The following is a 26,345-nucleotide window of genomic DNA, read 5'->3' as shown; positions in this document are numbered from 1 at the left end:
TTGCATTTTAAACCTGGCTTCTAATTGTGAAAAGGAAGACTTTATCATATTAAGTGAATTTTTAGCATCCTACATTTTGAAGCTATAAAGAAACAAAATTACCTGGAGCTGAAATAGTGTACATTCTGTAGATTAAAAGCAAATTTTTATAGATATCTCTAAGTAAAAGATGAGTGTTGTGAGGAACCAATGAATTAAGATAACAGACCCATCAAGTACAGCACAACCAGTACTCAAAAATACTTATGTGATAGCTCCTAAACTGACAAATACTCAAGGCAACATGACTTCTTTCTTTGTGTATTATTTTAATATAAACTACATTTCTATTTACAAATATACAGATTACAAATGTGGTACACAAATACTAAACAAATACAAAATACTGAAATATCTTTACAATTATCTTCACTTAGGAAATTTAATCCTGTAAAAATCAGATATTTATGATTAAGACACTGAGTATGATTACCAATAAATGTAGATTTTCCAGTCTCACAATTTTGTAAAATCCTTTGAAAATTGAAGGTACTGTCAGTTATCAAAAGAAAAAACATTTGGTAAATTACACGATTTTCATTATACTATGACTAAAAGCTAAAATAAGGAAATGTTAGTTAAAGGCTCTCACTCGAGAAAATTGTGGAAGATAAAGGACTGTTCATTCTCTTGGTAGTCAATCTAACAATGATTTTTCATATATATATATATAATAGTAGGATCTGTAAATATAAAGTAGTTCAGTACGATTACATATACATTTTCTACAATATTTCAAAATTATTTGTCAAAATATTAATCTGACACAAATACCTCAACTACAACGAAACACAAATATGAAATCTGGTACCCAGTCAAATGCTGTTTGAAGATTAAAAGCTTTATGAAATATAAAAATATACATGCAGCACAGGAAAACACTGGAATTGTCTTTTATTTACAAGAATACTGTCAAAAAATATAAATTCATTATGTCCAAAAAATCCAAATTAAGTAGAATAGGAGTAACACTATTATTAATACCATTTTTTCACCTGGACATTAATTTGTAACACCAAAATTATATATTGCTCATAACTGATGATTCAATAGGTTAAACAAGTAAATTGCTGTTAAGCTATCTTTATAAAAAGATACAATTCATGGAAGCATAACAGTTTACTTCAACCATAAACTTCCATAAGAGTGACCATGACAACAAAAAAGTGATGGTATCTGAGAATATGGAACATTTGCACCATCACTGTGCCATCACACCCCAACTCAAACAAAACAAATTTTCATCTTATTGTAAATGAAATGGTGAATTAAGAAATATATACATTATATCACATTTACTGGTTGATCATATAGCTATTATATTTGTTTACTGCATGACCTGTTGAAAAAATTAATTTATTTCCTATTCTACATAAAGTTCCAACTAGGCTTAATGCTACAGATAAAAGTCTTTTTACCACTTCCAAGACCAACAGGAGCATCTCATGAATCAATTCTCATCTGCAGCAATGGATAATGTTTTCTCTGTGGAGAGTTTTTAGATCTCTTTCTCTTCAGTACTATGTCAGTGGTTTTCCTAGAATTAGTCTCTGTTGGGGTAGTTTCTATCTGAGTTATAAAGTGCTCAGGTTTTACATCTTCTTGCGTGTGTCTACCAGAGAAAACTTCTTGGTGGAGCCTCTGAAGTTGTAGAATGGGTTGCATCGTTAGAACTTTGGAGAACCCATCTGCTTGCTCAATCAACGCTGGCAAGGACTTAAAAAACAAAACAATGATACTTCAAGTTAACTCTCAGTGAAATAAAAACACAATACCCTAGATGCCATACATATCAGGCTATAACCATTCTAGAAAAAATATGATGGGAGTCCTGACGAGTAGGGGAGACTCTCTTCAAACTATCAAGAAACTGCATCAACGCTAGCTCAGAAACTTCAGTAATAAGTTATTAAACCTTGACAAATGAGTATTTGAAAATAAGCTTATAAAAAATCAGCCCTAATAAAGTACTATGGTAAAATATACACTATGTACTTTTTTGGACCTGGGAACATAATCATGGAAGAAATCAATGAAAGTACAAAAACCAAAGGTAATGCCAATCTTGAAATACTTAGTTTACTGGGAAGACGCATTTTACAACTTTCCACTGGAAATATGGGCATCTGTTCTTTAACAATACAGGCAGGAAAAAAATTTCAGAACCAAAAGTATGTAATCTGAAAGGTGTTTAAGATAACAACCTCAATTTAGTTAACAGGGTATCTAAGAGATTTAATCCACTGCATTCAAGCACCAAAAGGAAGTCATGGTTTTTCAGGCAATCAGTTTAAATCACATCAAAAATTAAAAGATTTAAAGCTAACCTATGAAGCTGCCGCAAACTGAAGCAACAGTTCGTACTCAACCAGGAGAGATGCTGAATAGTAAAATTTGTAATAAAATATTATCTAAAAGACTTTTCAATTTATTTTATATATTTTAAGTTCCAGGGAGTTTTTGATGGTTTTTTTTTATTTTGGATAAAGTAATTCAATAATACAAACTATGACAGAATTGTGAAGACTTCAAATTTGAATAGAGCCTCTAAAACCAACCAAAAATCAATACCCTTCAGAATGACCACTGACCATGGAATCAAACCTTAACTTCCTGTAAGAGTCACCTGGTGGTACTGGGATGGAGCACTGGGCCTGGGCATGAAAACAGGAAGATCTAAGTTTAAATCTGGCCCCAGACACTTACTAGCTATGCAACACTAGGCAAGTCCCTCAAACTCTGTTTGCCTCAGTTTCTTCAACTATAGAGATAATAACAGCCCCTACTTCCCTGGGTTCAAATAAACCCAGATCAAATGAAATATTTGTAAAATGTTTAGCACAGAGTCTAGCATATAATCAGGGCTATTTAAATGCTTATTCCCTTGCTTTCCCCATCTTCCCCCTTACACAAATGCAGAAAAATCAAGTAAAAAAAAAAAACTCCTGAGAATTTCTACTAAAATAGACTCTAACGAATTTTCTTCTTTCATGAATTTTCAAAGAGACCACCAAGCCACATATCTTCCATTTAAAAGGAGCATATGGCTTTTACCTTCATTACTTCAGTAATCTGCCTGGTAGCTGTTTCTCCTCTGCATTTCAAATTTTCCATGTGAGACTCTGCAAAGAAAACCCCAAACACCACTTCATTTCTTTTCCAAAAGAAAACACACAAAATAAAAGATGATTGGGAAATTTCTTAATAGATATTTACCTTAATTTGATTATCTCTTACAATGCTATTATTGACTAAATTAAAAATTAACCACCCAAAGCTGCAAAAGATTTTATGTCCTCATAATAAAATCAACAGTGGCAAACACAAGTGGCAGATTGTAATAGTTATACAAAAATCAGAAATTTAGAATATAAACACATAAAAGGACAGGGAATCAGTCTTATGTTTTTTAAACAGAAGTTATTAGAACATGCAGCACACTGTGGTAATGATATAACACTGCTTAAGAGTGATCATATTTTAAAGGAAATATATGCTAAAATATGAGTTAAAATTAGTAATAATATTTAAATTTGGTCTTTTCCTTCCATATATACAGACTCCTTACACTTAAAAATTAATAATACTAAGCAACATTTTAATTTGATGTACAAAATCCCACACAGAGCAGAATTTTATGGTTACATTAACAGTTATTTATTCCTTGTCCTTCAGTGTCTAAATTTCTTTTTAATTCCGAGGCCAGGTTTCGCTCCCCTTACATTTTCTGTCTCGACTTAGTCACTTATTAGGTCTTGACAACTTATCACCTCTTTATGCTGCAAGTTCCTCATCAATATGCCTTGCACATAACAAGAATTGTAATTTTGTTTACTGAAGGAATGAAATCTGTAAATTGAGGCAGCTGGTCTAGACAGGGGTAGGAGGAAGATCTTAACCTTATCTTAATACATTTCAAGTTGGTCCACAAACTTGGATGAGAAAAAAATTACAACTTTATTCTCACTAACTTTTAACTAAAATTTATCATTTCCTTCAATTATGATTTTAAAAACAAAATCCCAAAGAAAACACTCTTTTGAGAAAGGGTCTATAGGTTTCACCCATAGACTGCTAAAGTTTGTTGAGGATGCTCAACTTGAGACCCTCTGGACTAGACCAAAAAAAAAAAAAGACCAAAAGCAATAATGCTCTCTGACTCCAAACTTCTTTAGAAAGACAGACAAGGCTTCTGGGAGCCAAGATGGTGGAGTGATCGGTAATGGCTATCTCCCTCCCATTGTCGACCTTGATGAGCCCAGAGAATATCTCCCTGGCAAAAACCCTGCAACAGTAGGACCAGCAGAAGGGGTAAACAGTCTGTTAACCTGTGAGGCTAGGAAGGTTGTTAAGCAGGGTCCCTCCTGCTGTGGCCAAAGGGGACCAGTGTAGGATCAGAGCTGTCCCAGACAGCCCCACTTCAGCAAACCGGGAAAAGATACTGAGCCCCAAGGGGGGTGAAGCCAGCAACTACCAACACCAGAACCCCAGGCATGCCTCAGCACCCCAAGGGAATCGGGAAGATACTACTGCAGATGGGATCACCAACTGCTGAGCTTGCCTGTGCTCTAGCTCTGCAGAGGAGACCTCCTGTGGCCAGACCACCCCTCCCCCACACTTAATGAGCTAGCTCCAGGGTTACTGCAGGGAAACCCAAAAAAATCCCCAAAAAGACCTCACCTAGCCTTTGCTTTCCAACACCAGCCAGCTCAGCATCATGTAAGCTGCAGCATTTTAGCTTCTAGCTGAAAGAACCAGAGGTCACAACACACAAAGCTTCAAGTTTTAGGCATAAGAACTGTGGGATAGAGCTCCTTGTGCCCCAGACACAGAGGTCTACTTTAAAAGTCTGGAAAAGGGTGACTATCATGAGTAAGAAACAAAGCAGAAAAGAAAAGATCACAGAATCTTTCTATGGGGACAAGAACCAAAACACAAGTACCAAAGAGGTCAGCATTGAGACTGTACTTGCATCTGAAACTTCAAAAGGGAATACAAACTGGTCTGAAGCACAAAGAGCATTCTTGGAAGAGCTCAGAAACCATTTTAAAAGCCAAATTAGAGAAACAGAGGAAAAACTGACCGATGACTTTAAAAATATGAAATAGAAAGATAGACAATGGTGGATTATGAGCACATTCGTGGTCAAGAAAAATTAGCATGATCATGATCAAAACAAATTCTTTCACTGAAACCAGTTATGTTTTATTTTCTCTTCCATCAGTCTCTATCCTGTATAGCCTAGATATACACTTAAGGAAAAAAAGGAAGTGGATGAGAACAACCAAAAGTGAGTGCTTTATAATTACATTTAAATTTCAAATTGTTGTTGTTTGTCCTTTGTGCTTGAAGAGGATCAAAATCACATCAAGATGTTGGGGTCAATGTATAGAGTGTCTGGCTGTGGCTGAACATACCAATACAAGCTTGGAAGGTTCTACCACAGGCTGGACACAAACAGTTTATATAACCATTTGGGAGGGAAAAGTCTCAATCTGCGCATCTCATGTTTCTTTTGAGCTACTGCAATTTTGTTTTGTTCATAGAGTACAGCACCATCTTTGATATGGAAATGCCATCCTGTGGCATTTTATGCCATAATTTATGTATATGATATATATATATATATATATACACACACATATATATATCTCTCATAAAAATATGATCCTGTGCCAGTGTCTCCCATGTCTCACAATCAATACTAAAGTCTTCAGAGAAACCTTGAGAATGTAATTGTATAGCTTCTTTGGATCACCATGTACAAATGTACATTTAGCATTTGAACAATGTGGCCAGCCCATCAGAGTTGCACACTCTGCAGTGGAGCTGGAATGTTTGGCAGGTCAGCTCAAGAAAGAACCTCAGTGTCAGGTACTTTACCTTGCCAGGTGATCTTCAGAATCTTCCTAAGACAATTCAAATGGAAACAGTTCAATTTTCTGCCATGGCACTGGTAGACTGTCCAGCTTTCACAGGCACACAACAATGAAGTCAGCACAATGGCTCTGTAGACCTTCTATCTTCTCTCCCACACATTCTTTCAGAGTCTCCAAATGCTGAGCTAGTTCTATATGCGTATCAACCTTATTATCTGTATGTACATCCCTGGAAAGTATACCGCCATGCTAAGTGCTGTAACTGATGGTTCCACATGTTGATGGGGTTGTGTTGGCTGTTGGAGGGCCTCTATTGTCTTGGTGTTAATTGTCATGCCAAAATTAGCCCAAGTGGCAGAGAATCAAACCATATTTTGGTACATCTCTGCCTCAGAAGCTGCACGGAGTACACAATCATTTGTAAACAAAAATAAAAAATGGTTATATGTGCACCAACTCTTCCTCCACTTTAGTCTTGACTTGTAGCCTTTTCAAGTTAAATAATTTAGGTCAAAGCAGCAGCTGACTTTGATGCAGTTTTTGTCCTTGTTGAAGACATCTGACAAGACTGCTGGAAACATCATGCTAAAAAGCATGGAAACAAGCACACGGCCCTACTTTACTCCATCCATGACTAGGAAAACACAAAAGCATTGTCCATAATCCAGAACCCATGCAAGAGAGATAGAGCCTCTTCATGTATAAAACTGAACATGGAGAAGGTTGGTTCACCTTTTGTGTTCTACAGGCTACTATTCAAAATTCCACTGTTCCATGAATTATATTACTAATAGCAACGTGTTCACTTAAATTCATCAATAGCCACAAGCAAACTTAAAAAACAAACCACACATCCATGAAAAAATAAGACTAAATTGCTAAAATAGGAAGAAAATTCCTTCTTTGACAAAAAAAAATGAAAAATTGGAAGAAAAACTATAATTTTCTGAAAGAAAATGATTGAAATGGCTTTTTTATTTGATATTACATATTAGCAATAAATTTAAAAACAAAACTATATTTCAAAACTATTAAATGTTGAATTAGATGACTTCTACAGTATCCTTTAACTCAAAAATTCTGCAATTAAAGCATTTATGTAGATAATTACATCAAACTCTAACAGAAAAGCCCAAAATGTATAAACTTATCATTAGATGGAAGACCTTTCATATTAAGAAAATTTCCATTAAATCTCTTTCTTTAAACAGTCTAAATAACCCTCTACTATCTTTCTATTTAAGAAGATATAAGTAAGTATAAGACATAAGATATAAGAAGTTAACACCATAACTTAGGAGCATGGCCTAAATATACTCAAATATCTGACTCATACCATGCCAGAAGATAGACTCCCTCAGGAGAACAAGTATTTTTGGTGTTGCCATATTCCTATCTTGGTGTGGTGGTGGTAGGGTAGAAAAATGTTCACAGTGCATCTGTCTCCTCAACTAGGATCATACAATAGGTTATGTTCCAATTAAAAATGTTGACCAGATTAGGTTACCAAGTTAACACACAAAGATCCATTTAACTCATAATATTTCTGAAATATAGCACATGCAACAGTATTGTATTATTCACCATGCCTGGAATGCTTTCTCTCTTCACCTCTACCTTGTAGAATCCTTAGCTTCCTCTAAGGCTCAAGTGTGACCTCCTCACAAAGGGCCAATCATGATCCCCTCAATCACTCTGTAATTATTTTGTATATAATTTCTATTTATTTATCTACATCCACGTTATCTCTCCTGCCCCCTACTCTTAGCCTTACAATTAGCCCCTTGAAGACTTCATCTTTCCAGCCTAGCACCTGGAACATAGTAGACACTAACAAAAGTTTGCTGAATTAACTCATACAAAAATATGGAATAAACAGGCTTTTGTAAACCACCATTTTTACTCTTCTTACAGGGGAACGAATTTTGAGTCTCCAACAATCAGTTTACAAATAAGATTTCTGGAACATAACACATTGCCTGCAAATGATGTATCAGTGACTTAACAGATTTTGTTATTAAGGAAATATATAGACTTCTCTCTAAGACTGCTGTTTACAGCATCAGCAAAAGAACCAAAAGCATCATGCCTTATTACTGAGAACCCAAGTTAGTTCTTTATAGATCACTACATATTCCATTAAGGATTGAGAATGGTGTCTCATTTACTACTCTCAAAATAAGGAATAAGATATGGAAGTAGCTGTTAAGAGGGTCTAAAGACTATGAAAGCTGTTTTCTTAAAAATAGCTTAACAGGGAAGACTAAATGCTTACCATTTACTATCTAAATAGTGGACTAATGCACTGTTACTTTAAAAAGTATCTTAGTTCTTAAAAATGTGGAAGTTGAGTGCTACCCCTGAGAAAATTGTTTTCCCCAGTTATTGGCTTTCCAAAACAAAGGGAAATGAAAAAGTGGAAATGAAAGATTGAGCAACTGAACTAGTTTTGCTTTCAGGACACTGGAGGCCTTCAAGGAGAGGCTATCAGATGACCCGCCTCCAAGGGCTCTTGTAATATACTTCAGTTATATTCTCTGATCCATTTACTAGAAACATGAATTTCTAAGAGGCTATACAAATATATAAACTCAGCAAAAGTGCTCAACCATGTACTTCCTTTCCATTTCCAACTATATTTAATATGACCAAGCAAGCATTTATTTTGGATTCATTTCAAAAGTGGTAACTAAAGTTACAAATAAGCAATAGAAAGCAGCATCACCAGTGATAATGAAACAAAATTATTTATTACTTCCTAATGAATAATCTTCAGTTCTTGGTAGGAATTTCAAAACAATAAACACTATATTGTGGACTTCCAAAGAAACTGATACCTCTTACTATTTTCCATGATTTCAATAATTTTCAAAAAAAAAAATCCTGTCAAAAAATTCCCACTTAAAGTTTTCCTTTATGTTTACTTCAAAGTTTTAATTCTCACCTAAACTACAGGCATTTAGGTGACTTTAAGTTTTATTCTATTTGTGATGTCAATATGTTAAAATATATTGGGGAAGGAGTTGAACCTACATAACCCAGGTGAATTTTATAACAATCTATAAACCAATTAGTAACAAAAAAATCTGACATACAAACATCTTCTCATGGTAGTTCATTAAAAAAATACTGTTGCTCCCTAAGTCTTGCATTTTAAAAATAATACCTGGGTAAATTGTACAATACATGCCTCATTAACTACTTTTATGTTGCACAAAACTACAATAAGTACATTCAACCACTACATTTAGAAAACTGAACTCTCTTCAATCAAATATACTAACAGAGGGCTCAGTTCAATTTTGTCAACTATACCAACTTAAAGAGTGAACTAAAACTTTTAATTGAAAATTAATAGCTTCTGCAAAGTTATTACACAAAATAAACTCCAACAAATCATCAGCATTCTGTAAATTACCAACAAAACAGTGCGAAGAGATAAAAAAATTTAATTCAAAATAACTTAGAGAATGGATCAAATATTTGGGAGTCTCCTTATCAAGACACATACAAAGGAACCGTATGAATATAACACAAAAACTCTAATTGCTCATGATCAGGCCACACCAGTATAACAAAAATGACAATATCAATTAATTTACCTATTCACATCATTCAAAAACTACCAAAGGATTACTTTGTAAAACTTAAGAAAATAGTAATGAACACCATCTGGAGAAACAAAAGGTCAAGAATCTTTTCTCAAGGGAAAAACAATGGGAAAAATGGGGGTCTTGAAGTACTGTATCTCAAACAATACTACACAGTAATAATCATCAGAACAATTTGGTTTTGGTTAAAGAAGTCTTTAGGTACAAAATATACAGAAGCAAACAAATTTAGTAGAGCACAATATTCAATAAGCATAAAGAACCTGAACCACAGCAGGAAATATTATTTGACAAAACTGCTTATAAAAAGTCTGGCAGAAATTTGGTTTGCACCTCACTCCAGGTGTTAAGATAAGTGTCTAAAGGGGACATGGCATCAATAAAAAAAGTCACATCATAAACAAATTAGTGGAGAAACAAAGAAAATACCCTTTCTTTTATAGCTATGGACAGGGGAAAATTCATGGCTAAACAGGGAGACAAAGAGGATCGCAAAGAATCCAAGGATCACACATAGTATGGCCAATTTTAATTACACAAAATTTAAAAGGTTTTATATAAACAAAATTAACGAAGTTAAAATTAGGAGGAAAAATTGAGAACTATCTTTAGAACAATTTTCTTTGATTAAAGGTCTGATATTCAAGATTCACAAGGAATTGATTCAAATATGTAAGTACAAGAGCTATTCTCCAACTCCAGTGTGAATTTTGCTATGGCTGAAAATATTTCTCACCTGGTGGTCAACCTGGGAATGAAAATCTCTAATTTAGCTAGCCTGGCCTTTGAACATGTAGTACAGCCTGTCATTAGATCTCTACTCAAAACTTTCCCAACTCACTAAGAGCTTAGTTTACACTAGAATATTTTTGGGAATCCAGAGTCATCTGCACATCACAATAAGGCACTTGCATGTAGTATTAGTGGAGGAATGATAATTACATAGTATTCAGTGGCAGAGAAAGCACTTTCATCACAATTTCAGCAGGTAGGAAGTACAGATAGTACTTTCATTTACAAATGAAAGTCAAGTATAATCAGACTAACTTGTGACAATTTTTAAAGGAGAAAAATATGTTCTGAATCCTAACTTGAATCATCAGGACTTATCTACACTTATGCCTTGCTGGTCAGACAATAAACACTATTACTTTCCTTACGACAATGTGGAAGCCTCTCAATTCCAAATTATTAGTGTTAAGTCCCATCAAGTATAGGAGAGCTCCAGCACGGCCACCTTGGGGGTGGGAAATATACAAGGAGAATTATAAAAAGACAAAAGGGAAAGAAAAGGATTAGGATTCAGCTGGAGGGCAAAGGGAAAAAGGGGTAAGGGGCATAGAAAAAGGCAGTGAGAAGGTTTAAGTAGGAAAAGTCTGTGTGGGTAAAGAATCATGACAATGGTTCCCACTTTCCTTCTCTTCCTGCTTTCCTTATCTTGCCCTCTTCTTCACCCTTAATGTTGCTTATGACCAGCACTACAAAAGGAGGAACATCAGCTAGAAACAGAACAGCAGAGAGGGATGGGGAATGAGAATGTTAGGTTATATAGAGTATGGTGGCAGAGCAGATGACCTTTTTCCCTAAAGCCTGTCAAGTCCCCTGAACATTACTCTCACTTCACTGACATTAGAAAGAAGTAGAGCTCAATGAGGGCCAAATTAGAGTGACCACTCATCTAAAGGAGTTGTATTTTAGTCAGTCATATACATGTGCTTGTTTGGGTGTGTATATGTGTATGTATATATGTATACATACATACACAAATACACATATATACGCATAAATATATATGCATGTTGAGTCTTCTATGTAGAAATCTTCTATAAAGAATCTTCAATATAGAATACTATATAAAAAATGTGTTTAAAATTGCAAATTAAAACTATGCAAGTAAACCAAGGACCTGTATGATAACTGACAGGTTCTGTTTCTCCTAGGAGTAAGAAAAAGCCCTGTGACTACAGGGTACAAAGTTCAATATGAGTCACTGGGAAGGATTGATTCTTTATCCCTGAAGCATGAATCTTAGATGTGATAGTGACTTGTCAAACCTGAAAATCAATATCCAACTGTGGTGATTCACATGGAAACAAATGAAACTGTCAAAACAAATCTAGACATTATCTCTAGGGATTATAAAATCCTGGGTAGGAAATAAAACCTTTCAGGAACAGGTGATATTTTCATCACTGCTATGGACTGAGGGAAGAGACTTTAAAAGAGAAGCAGATGTGGAAAGTAAAAAGCTGGCTTTCATGGTGTCAGAGAATAGGATTTGGATTTCCAAGCAAGAAATTTATATATAAAACGTACAAATTATGGGCTCCTGACCAGAAATGAAAAATATTTAATGAGGATGAAGAATAATATATCTGCCTTCAGATCTGAAGGTCTGATGAACATTCAAAAGCCAGAATGGAAGGGAAAAGAACTCACTTCCCACACTATAACTGCTAAGCCGGGTACAACAAAAGATATGACATTCAAAGAAAAAGTATTAATACGAGTATTCAGTAAATTCACAGGAGACACATCCAAAAAGAACACTAAAAGCATTCACAGTTACAGATTTCATCCAAAAATGCAAAAAACTTAGAAAGCAAAGGTAAATTAAACCTCTTATTGCAAACAGATAAGTATGGCCTCAGGTGTCACTGCAATTTGATTAGGACAAATGACTAAAATGCCAGTAGAAAAGCATGCTTTATTCAAAAAGGGAAAATATATAGAAGTGGTGGTTTATTAACACATACAGAGAAGACAAAAACCCATAACTTCAGTAGGGAAGCACAGTGGGGAACTTTTGGGTAAGGATCAAAAGAGAAACAAAAGTTGGTTGTTGAAAAGTTTGAGTGAAATAACAAAAAACCCTTTTTAAAAATAAGATTTCTAAATTAGTACAACAGAGGAACACTATGGAAATAATTTACATAAATCTTAGAAAAGCTTTTGATAAAGTATCACATTCTTGTAAAAAGACTGGAGAGATTACTAGATAATAACATAATTAGACAGACTCGGACTTGGACAGCTGAAGCAGTCGTTCAGCTGGAATAACTGTTAATGGTTACAGCAATATGGTAGGAGGCCTCTAGTTGAATGCCTCAAGGATCTGTACTTGGCCCTGCACTATTTAATATTTTTTAGCAAATGCTTGGATAAAGGAACACACAGGGTCCTTACCATATCTGCAGCTGGCACAAAACTCAGAAAGAAAATCTAGTACAATACCCATTGTCAGTCAGGATCCAAAAGGATCTTGAAAGGTTAGAGTCCCTGTAATGTTAATTAGAATTAAGGATCTTCCCTGCCTATTAATAGGTCTCACCTGAAGCCCATTAAGGGAAACTTTTGTTAACTTCAATGAGGCACTGGGTCAGGAGGGTCATGATGCCCTCCTTCTCTGAAAAGTGTATATATACTCTGAGATGAGATTTTGCTTTGGGGGTTTGGAAGAAGGTTCATGTGCCAGATGAGATTCTCGGTAAAACCCAGATGTTGGTGTTTCTCTGGCTGGTAACTATTGTCTATTGGTAACTGTCCCTGTCTGTTGGTCCTTAATTCTCTGCTTGTATATTTCTCTGTTGGTGAATGTAATTAGATTGTTGACCCCTCAAAAGTTGCTTTCCTTTTAGAAATGCAGATCTAAGGACCTGTACAATAAGCTCTCCTGTGTATACTGGGGGGCTTACTGCCACAGTACCAGGTATAATTACAATGATGATGATGATGATGATGGTAACTAATATTTATATAACACTTGATATGCACCAAGCACTTCACAATTATTAGCTCATTTGATCCTCAAAACAATTCTGGGAGGTAGGCACAATAATTATCCCCATTTTACAGACAAGGAAGCTGAGGCAAACAGGTGTGAAGTAACTTGTCCAGAGTTAGACAGTTAAGTGTTTGAGGCCAAATGTGAACTCAGGTCATCCTGACTCCAAGCTCCATGCTCTATCTACTGCACCATCAAGCTGCCCAATAAAATCTAAGAAGATGAAATTTAATCAGGATAAATGTAAAGTCTTAAGTACAAAATGGGGTGGGATGAGGTGGATAAAAAGCAATTTTTCTAAAAAAAAATTTGCAAGTTGTAGTGGACTACAAAGTCAGCAGTATGGCTATGGAAGCCAAGAAAGCAAACAGGATCTCAGGTTACATTAAGAATGACAAACCTGGGATGATGTGTACCTTGCCCATTCCCAAAGGATTTTAATTTATTCTGCTAGGTTCTACTTTGAAAGGTTTTCATTCCAACTAGTAGTAAGAAGCAGAACAGCCCAGCTTCCCCACCCATATCTGCTCCAACAAAGATATGCAAGAGTACCAGATCAAGAAGTGATTGGGAGTTCAGCCCATCAGAAAGTGATGAGGGCAAGAACTACAGCTCTCTTGCTGACTGCAGAATAGAACCCAGAGTCAATCCTTGAGCCAGGGGTGAACCCACAGCTACATCTCTGATCCTGGAGAGGAATCATGGATTCATGCCACAGATGAATGGACAAGGGCAGGGATTATTATGGGATGGGAAAGCGGGGGCAGCTTGCAGTTCTCGAGGAATCACAGACCCAGCACAGCAGCATGAAATAGGAAACCAAGCCAAAGGCAAGTAACCAGGGAAAAATGACTGCCATCAGCAGGTGCTTAAGGCTATGTTACTTTGAAGCTGCAGAGCCTGTCAGCGAGCTAACAGAACCTGGGGAAAGCAAATGTCTACTAAACTACTTAGGGGCAAGTTTATAGTTGCATTACAAACTCCCTAATGAAAGACCAGAATCTGCAAAATTTAGAAAAGGAGGGGGGTGATCAGACCATGGCCTTTATCAAGCCACTTATGGTCTGGTGTATTTTTGCAGTTCCCTGGCCTGAATCACCCCCGAGTTTTTCTTTTTCTTTTTTTAATTATATAATTTATTTCTTAGTTCTTAACATTCACGTCCACAAGAATCTGAATTCACAATTTTCTCTCCATCTCTCCCATCCCCCACCCCAGGACAACATGCACCCCCATCCACCCCTTCCTCCAGTCTTTCTTCCTTTCTATTACCCACCCTTCTTCCATCCTCCTTCCCCTCTATTTTATTGTAAGGCAAAATACATTTCTATACTCCATTGCCTGTATAGCTTAATTTCCAGTTGCATGCTAAAACAATTTTTAATATTCATTCTTAAAGCTTTGAGTTCCATATTCTCTCCCTCCCTCCCCACTCACCCTCATTGGGAAAACAAGCAATTCAATATAGGTCATACATGTGCAACAGTGCAAAGCACTTCCATAATAGTTATGTTGTAAAAGACTAACCACATTTCCCTGTCCTCTCCTGTCCTTCATTTATTCCATTCTCTCCCTTGACCTGTCCTCCCACAATAGTGTTTGCTTCTGATTACCTTTCCCCAATTTGCTGTCCCTTCTATTAACTTCCCTCTCCTATTCCTTCCCCCTTGCCTTCCTGCAGTGTAAAATAGATTTCCATATCCAATTGAGTGTGTTATTCCCCACTTAAGCCAAATCCCATGAGTAAGGCTCAATTATTTCTCTCCATCTCCCCCTTCTTCACCTGCATGGTAAAAGCTCTTCCTTCCATCTTTTATGTGAGATGATTTACTACATTCTACCTCTCCCTTTCTCTTACTCCTAGTACATTCCATTCAACAGTAAATTTTATATTTTTTAGGTATTCTCCCTTTGTATTCAGCTCACCCTGTGCCCTCTATGTATATATATGCACATATATACATATACACATGTACATATACATACCTACACATATATAATATACATACATACCCATACACACCTAGATATGTGTGTGTGTATATAAATATAAATATATGTATATATCTGTATGTATGTATATATATTCCCTCTTACCTACCCTAATACTGAAAAAGGTCTCAGGAGTTACAAATAACATGTTCCCATGTAGGAATGTAAACAGTTCAACTTTAATGAGTTCCTCTTTCCCTTCCATGTTTCTCGATTCTGGTATCTGAAAGTCAAATTTTCTTCTAAGCTCTGGTCTTTTCAACAGGAATGCTTGGAAGTCCTCTATTTCATTGAAATTCCATTTTTTTCCCCTGAAGTATTATTTATACTCAATTTTGCTGGGTAGATGATTCTTGGTTTTAATACTATCTCCTTTGACCTCTGGAATATCATATTCCAAGCCCTTTGATTCCTTAGTGTAGAAGCTGCTAAATCCTGTTATCCTGATTGTGTTTCCACAATACTCAAAACTGTTTCTTTCTGGCTGCTTGTAATATTTTCTCCTTGACTTGGGACCTCTGAAATTTGGCTACAATATTCCTAGGAGTTTTCCTTTTGAGGTTTATTTCAGGAGTGATTGGTGGATTCTTTCCATTTCTATTCTATCCTCTGGTTCTAGAATATCAGGGCAGTTTTCCTTGATAATTTCTTGGAAGATGATGTCTAGGCTCTTTTTTTGATCATGGTTTTCAGGAAGTTCCCTAAGTTTTAAATTATCTCTCCTGGATCTATTTTCCAGGTCAATGGTTTTTCCAATGAGATATTTCATACTGTCTTCTATTTTTTATTCTTTTGGTTTTGTTTTACAATTTCTTGATTTCTCATAAAGGCATTAGCTTCCATCTGCTCCACTCTCACTTTTAAATAACTATTTTCTTCAATGACCTTTTGGACCTCCTTTTCCATTTGGCTAATTCTGTTTTTTAAAGTAATGGCTTTTTGGACCTCTCCTGCCATTTAAGCTAGCCTATTTTAAAGGTGTTATTTTTTTGGGGGTCTCCTTTAGCAAGCTGATGACTTGCTTTTCATGATTTTCTTGCATCGCTCTCATTTCTCTTCCCAATTTTTCCTCCACCCCTCTCACTTGATTTTCAAAATCCTCTTTTGAGCTCTTCCATAGCCTGAGACAATTGCATTATTTTTTTTGTGAAGGTTTTGGATGCAGAAGCCTTGATTTTTATGTCCTCCTCTGATGGTATGCTTTTTTCTTCTTCATCCAAAAGGATGGAAGAAAATACCTTTTCACCAAGAAAGTAACCTTCTATGGTCATTTTCCCCCTTTTTTGGGCATTTTCCCAGTCAGTTACTTGACTTTTGAGTCCTTTGTCAAATGGAGGGTATCCTCTAGGGACCTGTAAGTTCTCAGCTCCTCCAAGGTGGCACAATCAAGGAAGAGAAGTTTACTCCTCTCCTGGCCTGAGCTTTGATCTGGGAGCAACCACAAGTACTCTTTTCTGCCCAGGATCTGTGAGAAGGATTCCCTCTCCAGAGCTTTCACTAGCTCTCCCATGCCAGCACTCCTTCCTCACCCCAGAACCACCACTCAGAACGGAGATCCAGATTGGGGGCTTGATTCCCACAGGGTCTTTAGGCTGAGAGCTCCACAAGTGGATGCTGTGTCACAGTGGCTGCTGCTGCCCTAGGATCAACATCACATGGCCCAGGCTGGGTTGCTCTCCGCTCTGAGCCCAATGTGATAGGCCTTTCCTGTCAACCTCCCAGGCTGTCTTGGGTTGGAAATCTCTTTTACTCTGTCATTGTGTGGCTTCTACTGCTCTAGAATGATTTAGTCATTTATACAGGTATTTTATGGGATATGGGGGGAGAGATAGAGCAGTCATCGTTCTACTCTACCATCTTGGCTCTGCTCCCCACACCCAAGTTTCTTGAAGAACACAGGATTCCAGATATGAAGAATGTAACAGCAGAAACAAAAATAATACATGTATATGTATATGTATATATACATATATGTATGTATGTGTGTATATGTGTGCTGTATGTATGTATGTATATATACACACATATATAATCTACGGTTCTGGGTGGGTGGGTGTACACATAGGTATGCATATCAAGATCATTCAAGGCACCATCCTTCAAGAAGCATACAGAAACTGACCCTAACACAAAGCAACAATTCAGGAAATATGAAAGAATGAGTAAATTAAAAAAGATACCAATTAAAAGATCTATTACAGAGGCAGGGATCTCCAATATATAAACACAGATGAAAAGCGTCACTCTTAAAACATCAACAAGAAAGCCTCAAAGAAAAACAGAGACTGACCATGAGATGGATTCCTGGAAAAAACAGATTTTTTAAAAAAGAGCTTAAAATAGCATTATAAATAAAATGAGATCTCTAGAGAAAATAGTAAGAAAAGAAATTAGAACAATGGAGAAAAGACCTTTTTTTAAGAGACAATCAAAAGCTTAGTACATTAGGTATAAATTCTTACCCAAGAAACAGACTCCCCGACAATTAGAGTGAACAAAACAGAAGTTAATGACTCCTTGAGACAACCAACAAATAAAAAAAAAAAAAGTCAAAAGATAAAAAAAAAGAAGAAAATCTAAGATATCTGATATACACTGGAAAACACATGAAGGAGACATAATTTAAGAATCATTGTTCTATTTAAAAACTATAATAAAAAAAGAGCCTGAATATCATATTTCATAAAAAAAATGAAAAATATGCTGTAATCAATAATGAGACACCTAGCAAAACCGAGTATAATACTTCAGGGGAAAAAATGGTCTTTCAGTGAAATAGAGGACTTTCAAGCATTCTTGATGAAAAGACCAGAGCTGAAAAGAAAATCTGACTTTCAAACACAAGAATCAAGAGAAGCATGAAAAGGTAAACAGCAAAGAGAAATCCTAAGGGACTTACTAAAGTTGAACTGTTTACATTCCTACATGTAAAGACAGTATTTGTAACTCTTGAAACTTTTTCAGTATCTGGGTAGTTGGTGGGACTACATACATACATACATACACACACAGAGACAGAGCACAGGGAGAGATGAATAGGATGGGAACATATCTAAAAAAATGAAATTAAGGAGTGAGAGAGGAATATATTGGGAGGAGAAAGGGAGAAATGGAATGGGGCAAATTATGTCTCATAAAAGAGGCAAGTAAAAGACTTTTCTGTGGAGGGAAAAAGGGGAGAGGTGAGAGAGAAAACATGAAGCTTATTCTCATCACATTCGACTCAAGGAAGGAATAAAATGCACACTTATTTTGGTATGATAACCTATCTTACAACACAGGAAAGTGGGGGAGAAGGGCATAAGCAGGGTGGGGGGGATGATGGAAGGGAGGGCAATGGGAGGAGGGAGCAATTAGAAGTCAACACTCTTGAGGAGGGACAAGGTCAAAAGAGAGAACAGAATAAATGGGGGGCAGCAACAGGATGGAGGGAAATATAGTTAGTCTTATACAACATGACTATTATGGAAGTAATTTACAAAACTACACATATATGGCCTATATTGAATTGCTTGCCTTCCCAATGGGGATGTGTGGGGAGGGAGGAAGGAAGAGAAGTCGGAACTCAAAGTTTTAGAAATAACTGTTGAGTATTGTTTTTGCATACAACTGGGAAATAAGAAATACAGGTAAAGGGGTACAGAAATTTATCTTGCCCTACAGGACAAGAGAGAAGATGGGGATAAGGGAAGGGAGGGATCTTAGAAGGCAGGGCCCATTGTTGGAAGGGGCAATCAGAATGTGCTAGGGATGGAAGCTCAATTCCAGGTGGACAGTCTCGGGCGGGTAAAGGTGGGAACTTATAAATCTTAGAGTTCTCACGAGACCCCCCAGGAAACGACTGGGAATTGAGGTGAACCGAGCTATCTCGTGTATTTCCGCCTCTTCCCGTGAGAAATGTGATGGGGAGAGAGCTCTCCCCGCCCTCGAGATTGTCCCGGATCTGGGCACACTATTGTTATCTAACAGCACGGTATTCAGATGCAAACTATGCTGCTGGAGAGTTTAAGTAGGATCAGGAAAGCCTGAAAGTGCTCTTGGGCGGAGGGGCGTGGAGCGGACAGGACAACAAGGCTCCGCTTTTCCTCTCTCCTCTCTCCCCGCTTATACTTCTACTTCCAATCTCTTATTGTAAGATCTTTGCCTCCTTGGGAGATTCTTCGCTCCCTCCTAAGGAAGAATTCCCCTGCACTTGTAACTAGACCCTGAAATAAAGCTCAACCCTTGTTCGACTCTGGAACGTCCTTTCTCTCATACGAGCATCCGGTTTGGCCAACCAAAGACCTCCGATAGAGGTAAGGGAAGACTCGGGTAGCCCTCAGGCCTCTATGCTTGGCAAGAATGCAAGTCGTTTTGGAGTGGGGGGAGGGGAGAGATGGGGAGAAAATTTGGAACTCAAAATTTTGTGGAAATGAATGTTGAAAACTTAAATATAAATAAATAAATTATAAAAAAGAATAAAATAAAAAAATGAAGTAATGAGACAATTTCAGAGAAAACTAGGAACACTTATATGAACAGAATGAAGTGAGAGAAACCACAACAGTTTTATGACATTATAAAAATGAAAAAATTTGAGAGACCTGAGAACTTTGATCAACGCAAAGACTATGATTCTAGAAAAGTGATAATGAAGAATGAAACTCACTTCCTGACAGAAAATTGAAGAACTAAATACGATGAATGAAACACATATTTTTTGACACAGTCAATAGGGGGAATTCATTTTGATGCACTATGTGTATTTGTTACAAGAGTTTTGGTGTTTTTAAGTTTGTCTGTTTTTTGTTTTCTTCAAATGGGAGCAGAAGGTGAAAGGGAAGAAAAATAAATTCTCAATAATTTAAAAGAAATAAATCACAAAAAAAAGAAATCATGAAAAAAATAACTTCCATAGGAGAAGCATATGTGTTCATCCTTCATTGCCAAAGAAGACCATGCCAGGAGAGAGATGAAGACCTGACTTGTACTTGACTTTGTTTTGAGTGAGGGAGGGCTGTGCAAGTCACCTGCCTCGCTTCTCCTCCAGAGTCATCTGCACCCAGTGACCAGATACTCATCAGGATGACTGGAGATGACCCAGGATGCACTGGAAGACCTTGGGCCCTTTAGGCCAAGGTCTGTTCAGGTACTCCCTTAGGGTGAGGCAATGCCCATTCACTGAATAGGCCTGTTTAAGAAGTAGCCAGGGCATGGCCCCTTCAATGAAGCCAAGAAAAAGAAAGACATCAGACTGGGTGGGAAACAGCAACAGTTACTGTAGATAATCACTCTAAAGCTAGGAGGGTCCAGAGGAGCCCTTAGGCAGAGGCCCGCTGGCTTACCAGTTTCAGAGTTCAGTAGGTTTAAGGTTTTGGGAGAAGACAGGAGAGAAAAGGAGAAAGGGAAGGGAAGGCAAGGGAAGGAAAGGGGCCAGTAAAGCCCAAGTCAACTGCGCATCTTTTGGCCATCCAAATTCACCCTTCTTTGGAGAGGAGAAGGAAGGGGAGGGGGAGGCAGAAAGAAGAAGAGAAGTTGAGTTACCCAGCTAGCTGGATCCCCATTCAGCCAGTTGCATCTATTCACAGGATTGTGTTCATCCTCTGTTGCCAAAGAAGACCATGCCATGAGAGATGACATGATTTGCACTTGACTTTGTTTTGAGTAAGGGAGGGCTGTGTAGGTCACCAGCCTCACTTCAAAGTATAAGCATTGAAAGAATACACCCAGTTCCCCAAAATGAAGATTTCTAGATAGCCAAAACCCAGAAATCTCAGGTCAATGAAAAAATTCTCAAAGTAATCAGAAAGAGTTCAAGTATGATGAATGACAGACAGGATCACATAAGGTTAATCAGCTGCTACCACTCACTATGTAGGAGCTGGGAGCTTGGAAAAAACTATACTCAAAAGAGAAAGCCTTACAACAAACAATAATTTACCCAACAAAACTGATTATAATTCTACAGGGGCAAATAAAAAATCAAAACTTTAACGGAAAAAGAAGACTTTTCAAGCATTCCTAATGAACAGAGCAAAGCTGGGTAAAAACTCTGAAATTTAAACATGGGAGTTAAGAGGAGGGGTTTCATAAAGATGACATGTTCATGTTCTAATGGGGGTGGGGGAGGCAGTGATACAAGTATTCCCTTAGAATACTATCATCAGGGGTCATAAAGGGAGTCAAGACAGGGCCTTGGAGTATATTGGTCATGTTTTAATGATCTTCAGAGAGGAAAGAGAAAAAGTGTGTAGGGGGGTGTATTATATTACATATTATGGAGAAACAAGGAAGGAGGGAAGGTGTGCTCATTATCTCACATCATCAGATAATGTAAGCAGAAGACTACAAAAAAAAGAAGGGGAGGAGGACAAGTAGCAACTGAACTTCATTTTCATTAAAGAAGGGTAGGATATATATACTCAGAGAACTGGGTGCAGAAGTATATTGACATTTGATTTGAAAATTTAAAAACAGATGAATAAACCTGAAAGCAAAAAAAGTTAAAATTTAAGAGTTTTTTTTTTAAAAGAAGGTCAATGACAGGCATGAACTTAGCTAATTTGATTTTTTCAAAGAAATAAAAAGCAACTATCAAAAATGAAAATAGAGAATTTGTAACAAATGAAGTAGAAACTGAGAAATTTATTAGAAATAATTTTACCCAACTATATGCCAATAAGACCAAGAAATTTTAAAACTGAACACTTTAAAATATATGAAATGTTCATGTTAACAAAAGAAAGAGAATTTAAATAACCCAGTCTCAGAAAAGAAATTGAGTGACCGGGGGCGGAGCCAAGATGGCGAAGTAGAAAGACGCACACACACATAGCTCCGAACCCACAAACCACAAAACGGCAGAGGGGACTAACCCAGGGCGAATTCTGCACCCAGAGACCACGGAATATTGGAGCGAGGGAGAGTTCTGTTCCGGAGAGACCTGCAAACCTCTCGCGGGGGGTCCTTCGCGCCATGGACTGGGCGCCGGGGCGGGGAGCAGAGAGCAGCCCTACCGCGGCAGCGACACCGTGAGGAAAAGATCCGAGAGGGCTACGGGGACGGGATCTCCAGTGACGTTACAAGCCCCCCCACCAACAGGGGACTGAGGGGGGTAGGTGAGAGAGTCCCTTTGGCGGGTTGAGAGGGGAGTGGGGTGCCCCCGTGGCTCAGGCCCCCCCAGGAGATAGAAGCTGAGAGGCGGCTACAGACAGGGGCTCCCCAAACGGGCGGGAGCCTGGATCCATTGTGGAAGGTTTATGCATAAACCCCCGGAGTTAACTGAGCCAGAGAGGCAGCCCTGCCCCTGACCACCTGATCTTAATTCTCACACTGAATAGCAGCCCTGCCCCCGCCAAAAACCCTAAGGCGGGAAGCAGCATTTGAATCTCAGTCCCCAAACGCTGGCTGGGAGGACCAGGAGGCGAGGTGGGTGTGAGGAGAACATTCAGAGGTCAGGTCACTGGTTGACGAGAATGCCAAGAAAAGGGAAAAGAAGTAAAACTATTGAAGGGTATTTTCTCGGAGAAAAAACACTTCCTCCCTTCCTTTCTGATGGGGAGGAACAATGCTTGCCATCAGGCAAAGACACAGAAATCGAGGATTCTGTGTCCCAGCCCACCCAATGGGCTCGGGCCATGGAAGAGCTCAAGAGGAATTTTGAAAATCAAGTTAGAGAGGTGGAGGAAAGACTGGGAAGGGAAATGAGAGGGATGAGGGAGAAGCATGAAAAGCAGATCAGCTCCCTGCTAAAGGAGAACCAAAAAAATCTTGAAGAAATTGGCACCTTGAGAACTAGCCTAACTCAGTTGGCAAGGGAGGTGCAAGGGGCCAATGAGGAGAAGAATGCTTTCAAAAGCAGAATCAACCAAATGGAAAAGGAGATTCAAAAGCTCACTGAAGAAAATAGATCTTTCAAAACTGGAATGGTACAGATGGACGCTAAGGACTTTATGAGAAAGACAGATATCTCAGAACATACCGCGCAGATTCGAAAAATGGAAGATAATGTGAAATATATTATTGGAAAAACAACTGACCTGGAAAATAGAATCAGGAGAGACAATGTAAAAATTCTGGGACTACCTGAAAACCATGATCAAAAGAAGAGCCTAGACATCATCTTCCATGAAATTATCAAGGAAAACTGCCCTGAGATTCTAGAACCAGAAGGCAAAATAAATATTCAAGGAATCCGCAGAACACCGCATGAAAGAGATCCAAAAAGAGAAACTCCTAGGAACATTGTGGCCAAATTCCAGAATTCCCAGGTGAAAGAGAAAATATTGCAAGCAGCTAGAAAGAAACAATTCAAGTATTGTGGAAATACAATCAGGATAGTACAAGATCTGGCACCCTCTACATTGAGAGATAGAAGGGAATGGAATAGGATATTCCAGAAGTCAAAGGAACTAGGACTGAAGCCAAGAATCACCTACCCAGCAAAACTGAGTATAATACTTCAGGAGAAAAAATGTCTTTCAATGAAATAGAGGACTTTCAAATTTTCCTGATGAAAAGACCAGAGCTGGAAAGAAAATTTGACTTTCTAACACAAGAATGAAGAGAACCATGAAAAGGTGAACAGCAAAGAGAAGTCATAAGGGACTTACTAAAGTTGAACTGTTTACATTCCTACATGGAAAGACAATATTTGTAACTCTTGAAACATTTCAGTATCTGGGTACTGGGTGGGAGTACACACACACACACATGCACACACGCACACATACATAGAGACAGAGTGCACAGAGTGAATTGAAGAGGATGGGATCATATCTTAAAAAAAAAAAATGAAATCAAGCAGTGAGAGAGAAATATTGAGAGGAGAAAGGGAGAAGTTATATGGGGCAAATTATCTCTCATAAAAGAGGCAAGCAAAAGACTTATTAGTGGTGGGATAAAGAGGGGAGGCAAGAGAAAAACATGAGGTCTACTCTCATCACATTCCATTAAAGGAAAGAATATAATGCACACTCATTTTGATAGGAAAACTTATCTCATAATACAGGAGAGTGGGGGACAGGGGCACAAGCAGGGTGGGGGGGAGGATAGAGGGGAGGGCATGGGGAGGAGAATGCAATCCGAGGTCGACACTCAGGGGGAGGGAAAGGACCATAAGAAAATAGAAGTAATGGGGGACAGGATAGGATGGAGGGAAATATAGTCAGTCCTATACAACACAACTAGTACGGAAATCATTTGCAAAACTAAACAGATATGGCCTATATTGAACTGCCCGTCTTCCAAGGGGAAGGGGTGGAGAGGGAGGGAGCTAAAGAAGTTGGAACTCAAAGTGTTAGGACCAAATGTAATGTTCTTACCACTGGGTAACAAGAAATACAGGTTAAGGGGTCAAGAAAGCTATCCGGCCCTACAAGACAAAAGAGAAGACGGAGACAAGGGCAGGGAGAGAGGATAGAGGAGAGAGCAGATAGGTCACAGGGGCAATTAGAAAGCTTGGGTCTGGGGGGGGGGAGGGGATAAAAGGGGAGAAAATTTGTAACCCAAAATTGTGTGAAAATAAATGTTATAAGTTAAATTAAAAAAAAAAAAAGAAAGAAATTGAGTGACCCATAAATGAGCATTCAAAGTAAAAAAAAAATTTAGGATCTGATGAATTTACAAGTGAATTTTATCAAACATTAAGGATCAAACATCAAAGAACAATTTAAATATTATATAAACTGCGAAATAAGAAATCCTTCTAATCTTATTCTATGATACAAATACTGTCTTGATACCTAAACGAGGAAGAGACAAAGGAGAAAAAGAAAACTGTAGGCCATCATAACAATAAACACTGAGGCAAAAATTTTAAATAAAATATATGCAAATACTACAACATTAGGAAGATTATAAAGTATGACCAGGCTGGATTTAAGCTAAGAAAGTGGGGCTTATTACTAGGAAAATTTTACATATATTTAACCACATTAATAACAAGAACAAAAATCATGATTATATCAATAGACTAAGAAAAAGTTTTTAACAAAATATATACCCATTTCTGTTAAAAAAAAAAAAACCACTAGAAAACACAAGGTATGGATCTTAAAGTGGTAAATTTTACATATCTAAAATCAAGAGTCAGGATCACATGTAACGGGAATAGAGTACTATTCAAGAAGATCTGTGGTTAAACAAATATTTGTTTATCACTATTATTTGACATCATGTTAGACATCCCAGATGTAGCAATAAGACAAGAAAAAGAAATAGGTGAAAAAGTATAGGCCAGGAATAAAGAAAATAATAACTTTTTGCAGGTGATATGATTTACTTAGAGAAGCTTAGAAAATAAACTAAAATTTAACTGACAACTAATAACTTCAGCAGGGCAGCTAGGTGGTGCAGCAGATAGAGCACTAGGCCTGGGGACAGAAACATCAGAGTTCAAATTTGATCTCAGACCCTCACTAGCTATATGACCTCAAGCAAGTCATTTAACCCTGTCTGTATAAAACTGGATTAGGAAATGGCAAATCACTCCAGGATGCTTGCTAAGAAAACCCCATGGACAGTTGGTCCATTAGGACATGAAGAGTCAGACACAACTGAATAACAACAAACAACTTCTGCAGAGCTGCAGGACAGAAAACAAATACACATAAATTATCAATATTCCTCTTTATTACCAACAAAATGTAGCAAGATAAAAGAGGAGAAACTCTTATTTAGAATACCTACAAAATGTATAATATGCTACCATAACATACATACAGCAACCATATGCATACAACTACAAAATTATCTCTTACCAGAAATAGTAAGATCTAAATGCCCATGATTATGCCCATGAATTAGTTTGTGGAACTGTAAATTAGTCTAGACATTCTGGAAAGCAAATGATAATCCTACTTAATTTATTTATTGTCACACCAATCAAACTACTAGAGGATTACTTTATAGAACTCAAAAAAAAAAATCATCTGAGAGGAACAAAAGGTCAAGAATTTCAAGAGAAAAAATGAAAAAAAGTTCCTAACAAAGTAGTAATCATCAAAATGATTTGACATCAGTTAAAAAATAAAGGTCAGTCAGTAGATATACAATATACAC

The 26,345-nt window shown here is 37.4% G+C and overlaps 1 protein-coding gene across 1 annotated transcript in view; it reads right to left on the bottom strand.

Moving 5' to 3' along the window:
- Positions 1-291: 291 nt before the first annotated feature.
- The window catches only part of NSL1 (NSL1 component of MIS12 kinetochore complex), a 41,402-nt gene continuing 15,348 nt past the window's right edge, over positions 292-26,345 (bottom strand). The window contains exons 5-6 of the mRNA XM_072647875.1: positions 3,094-3,161; positions 292-1,755 (exon numbers count right to left, since the gene is read on the bottom strand). Of these exons, the coding sequence (XP_072503976.1) occupies positions 1,483-1,755; positions 3,094-3,161 (341 nt within the window). The 3' untranslated portion in view covers positions 292-1,482. The remainder of the gene's footprint in view (positions 1,756-3,093; positions 3,162-26,345) is intronic.

Source organism: Notamacropus eugenii, chromosome 2 (assembly GCF_028372415.1).
Source record: "Notamacropus eugenii isolate mMacEug1 chromosome 2, mMacEug1.pri_v2, whole genome shotgun sequence".
In the NCBI taxonomy this organism is placed as follows: Eukaryota; Metazoa; Chordata; class Mammalia; order Diprotodontia; family Macropodidae; genus Notamacropus; species Notamacropus eugenii.
This window is presented reverse-complemented; position numbering and strand designations above follow the sequence as displayed.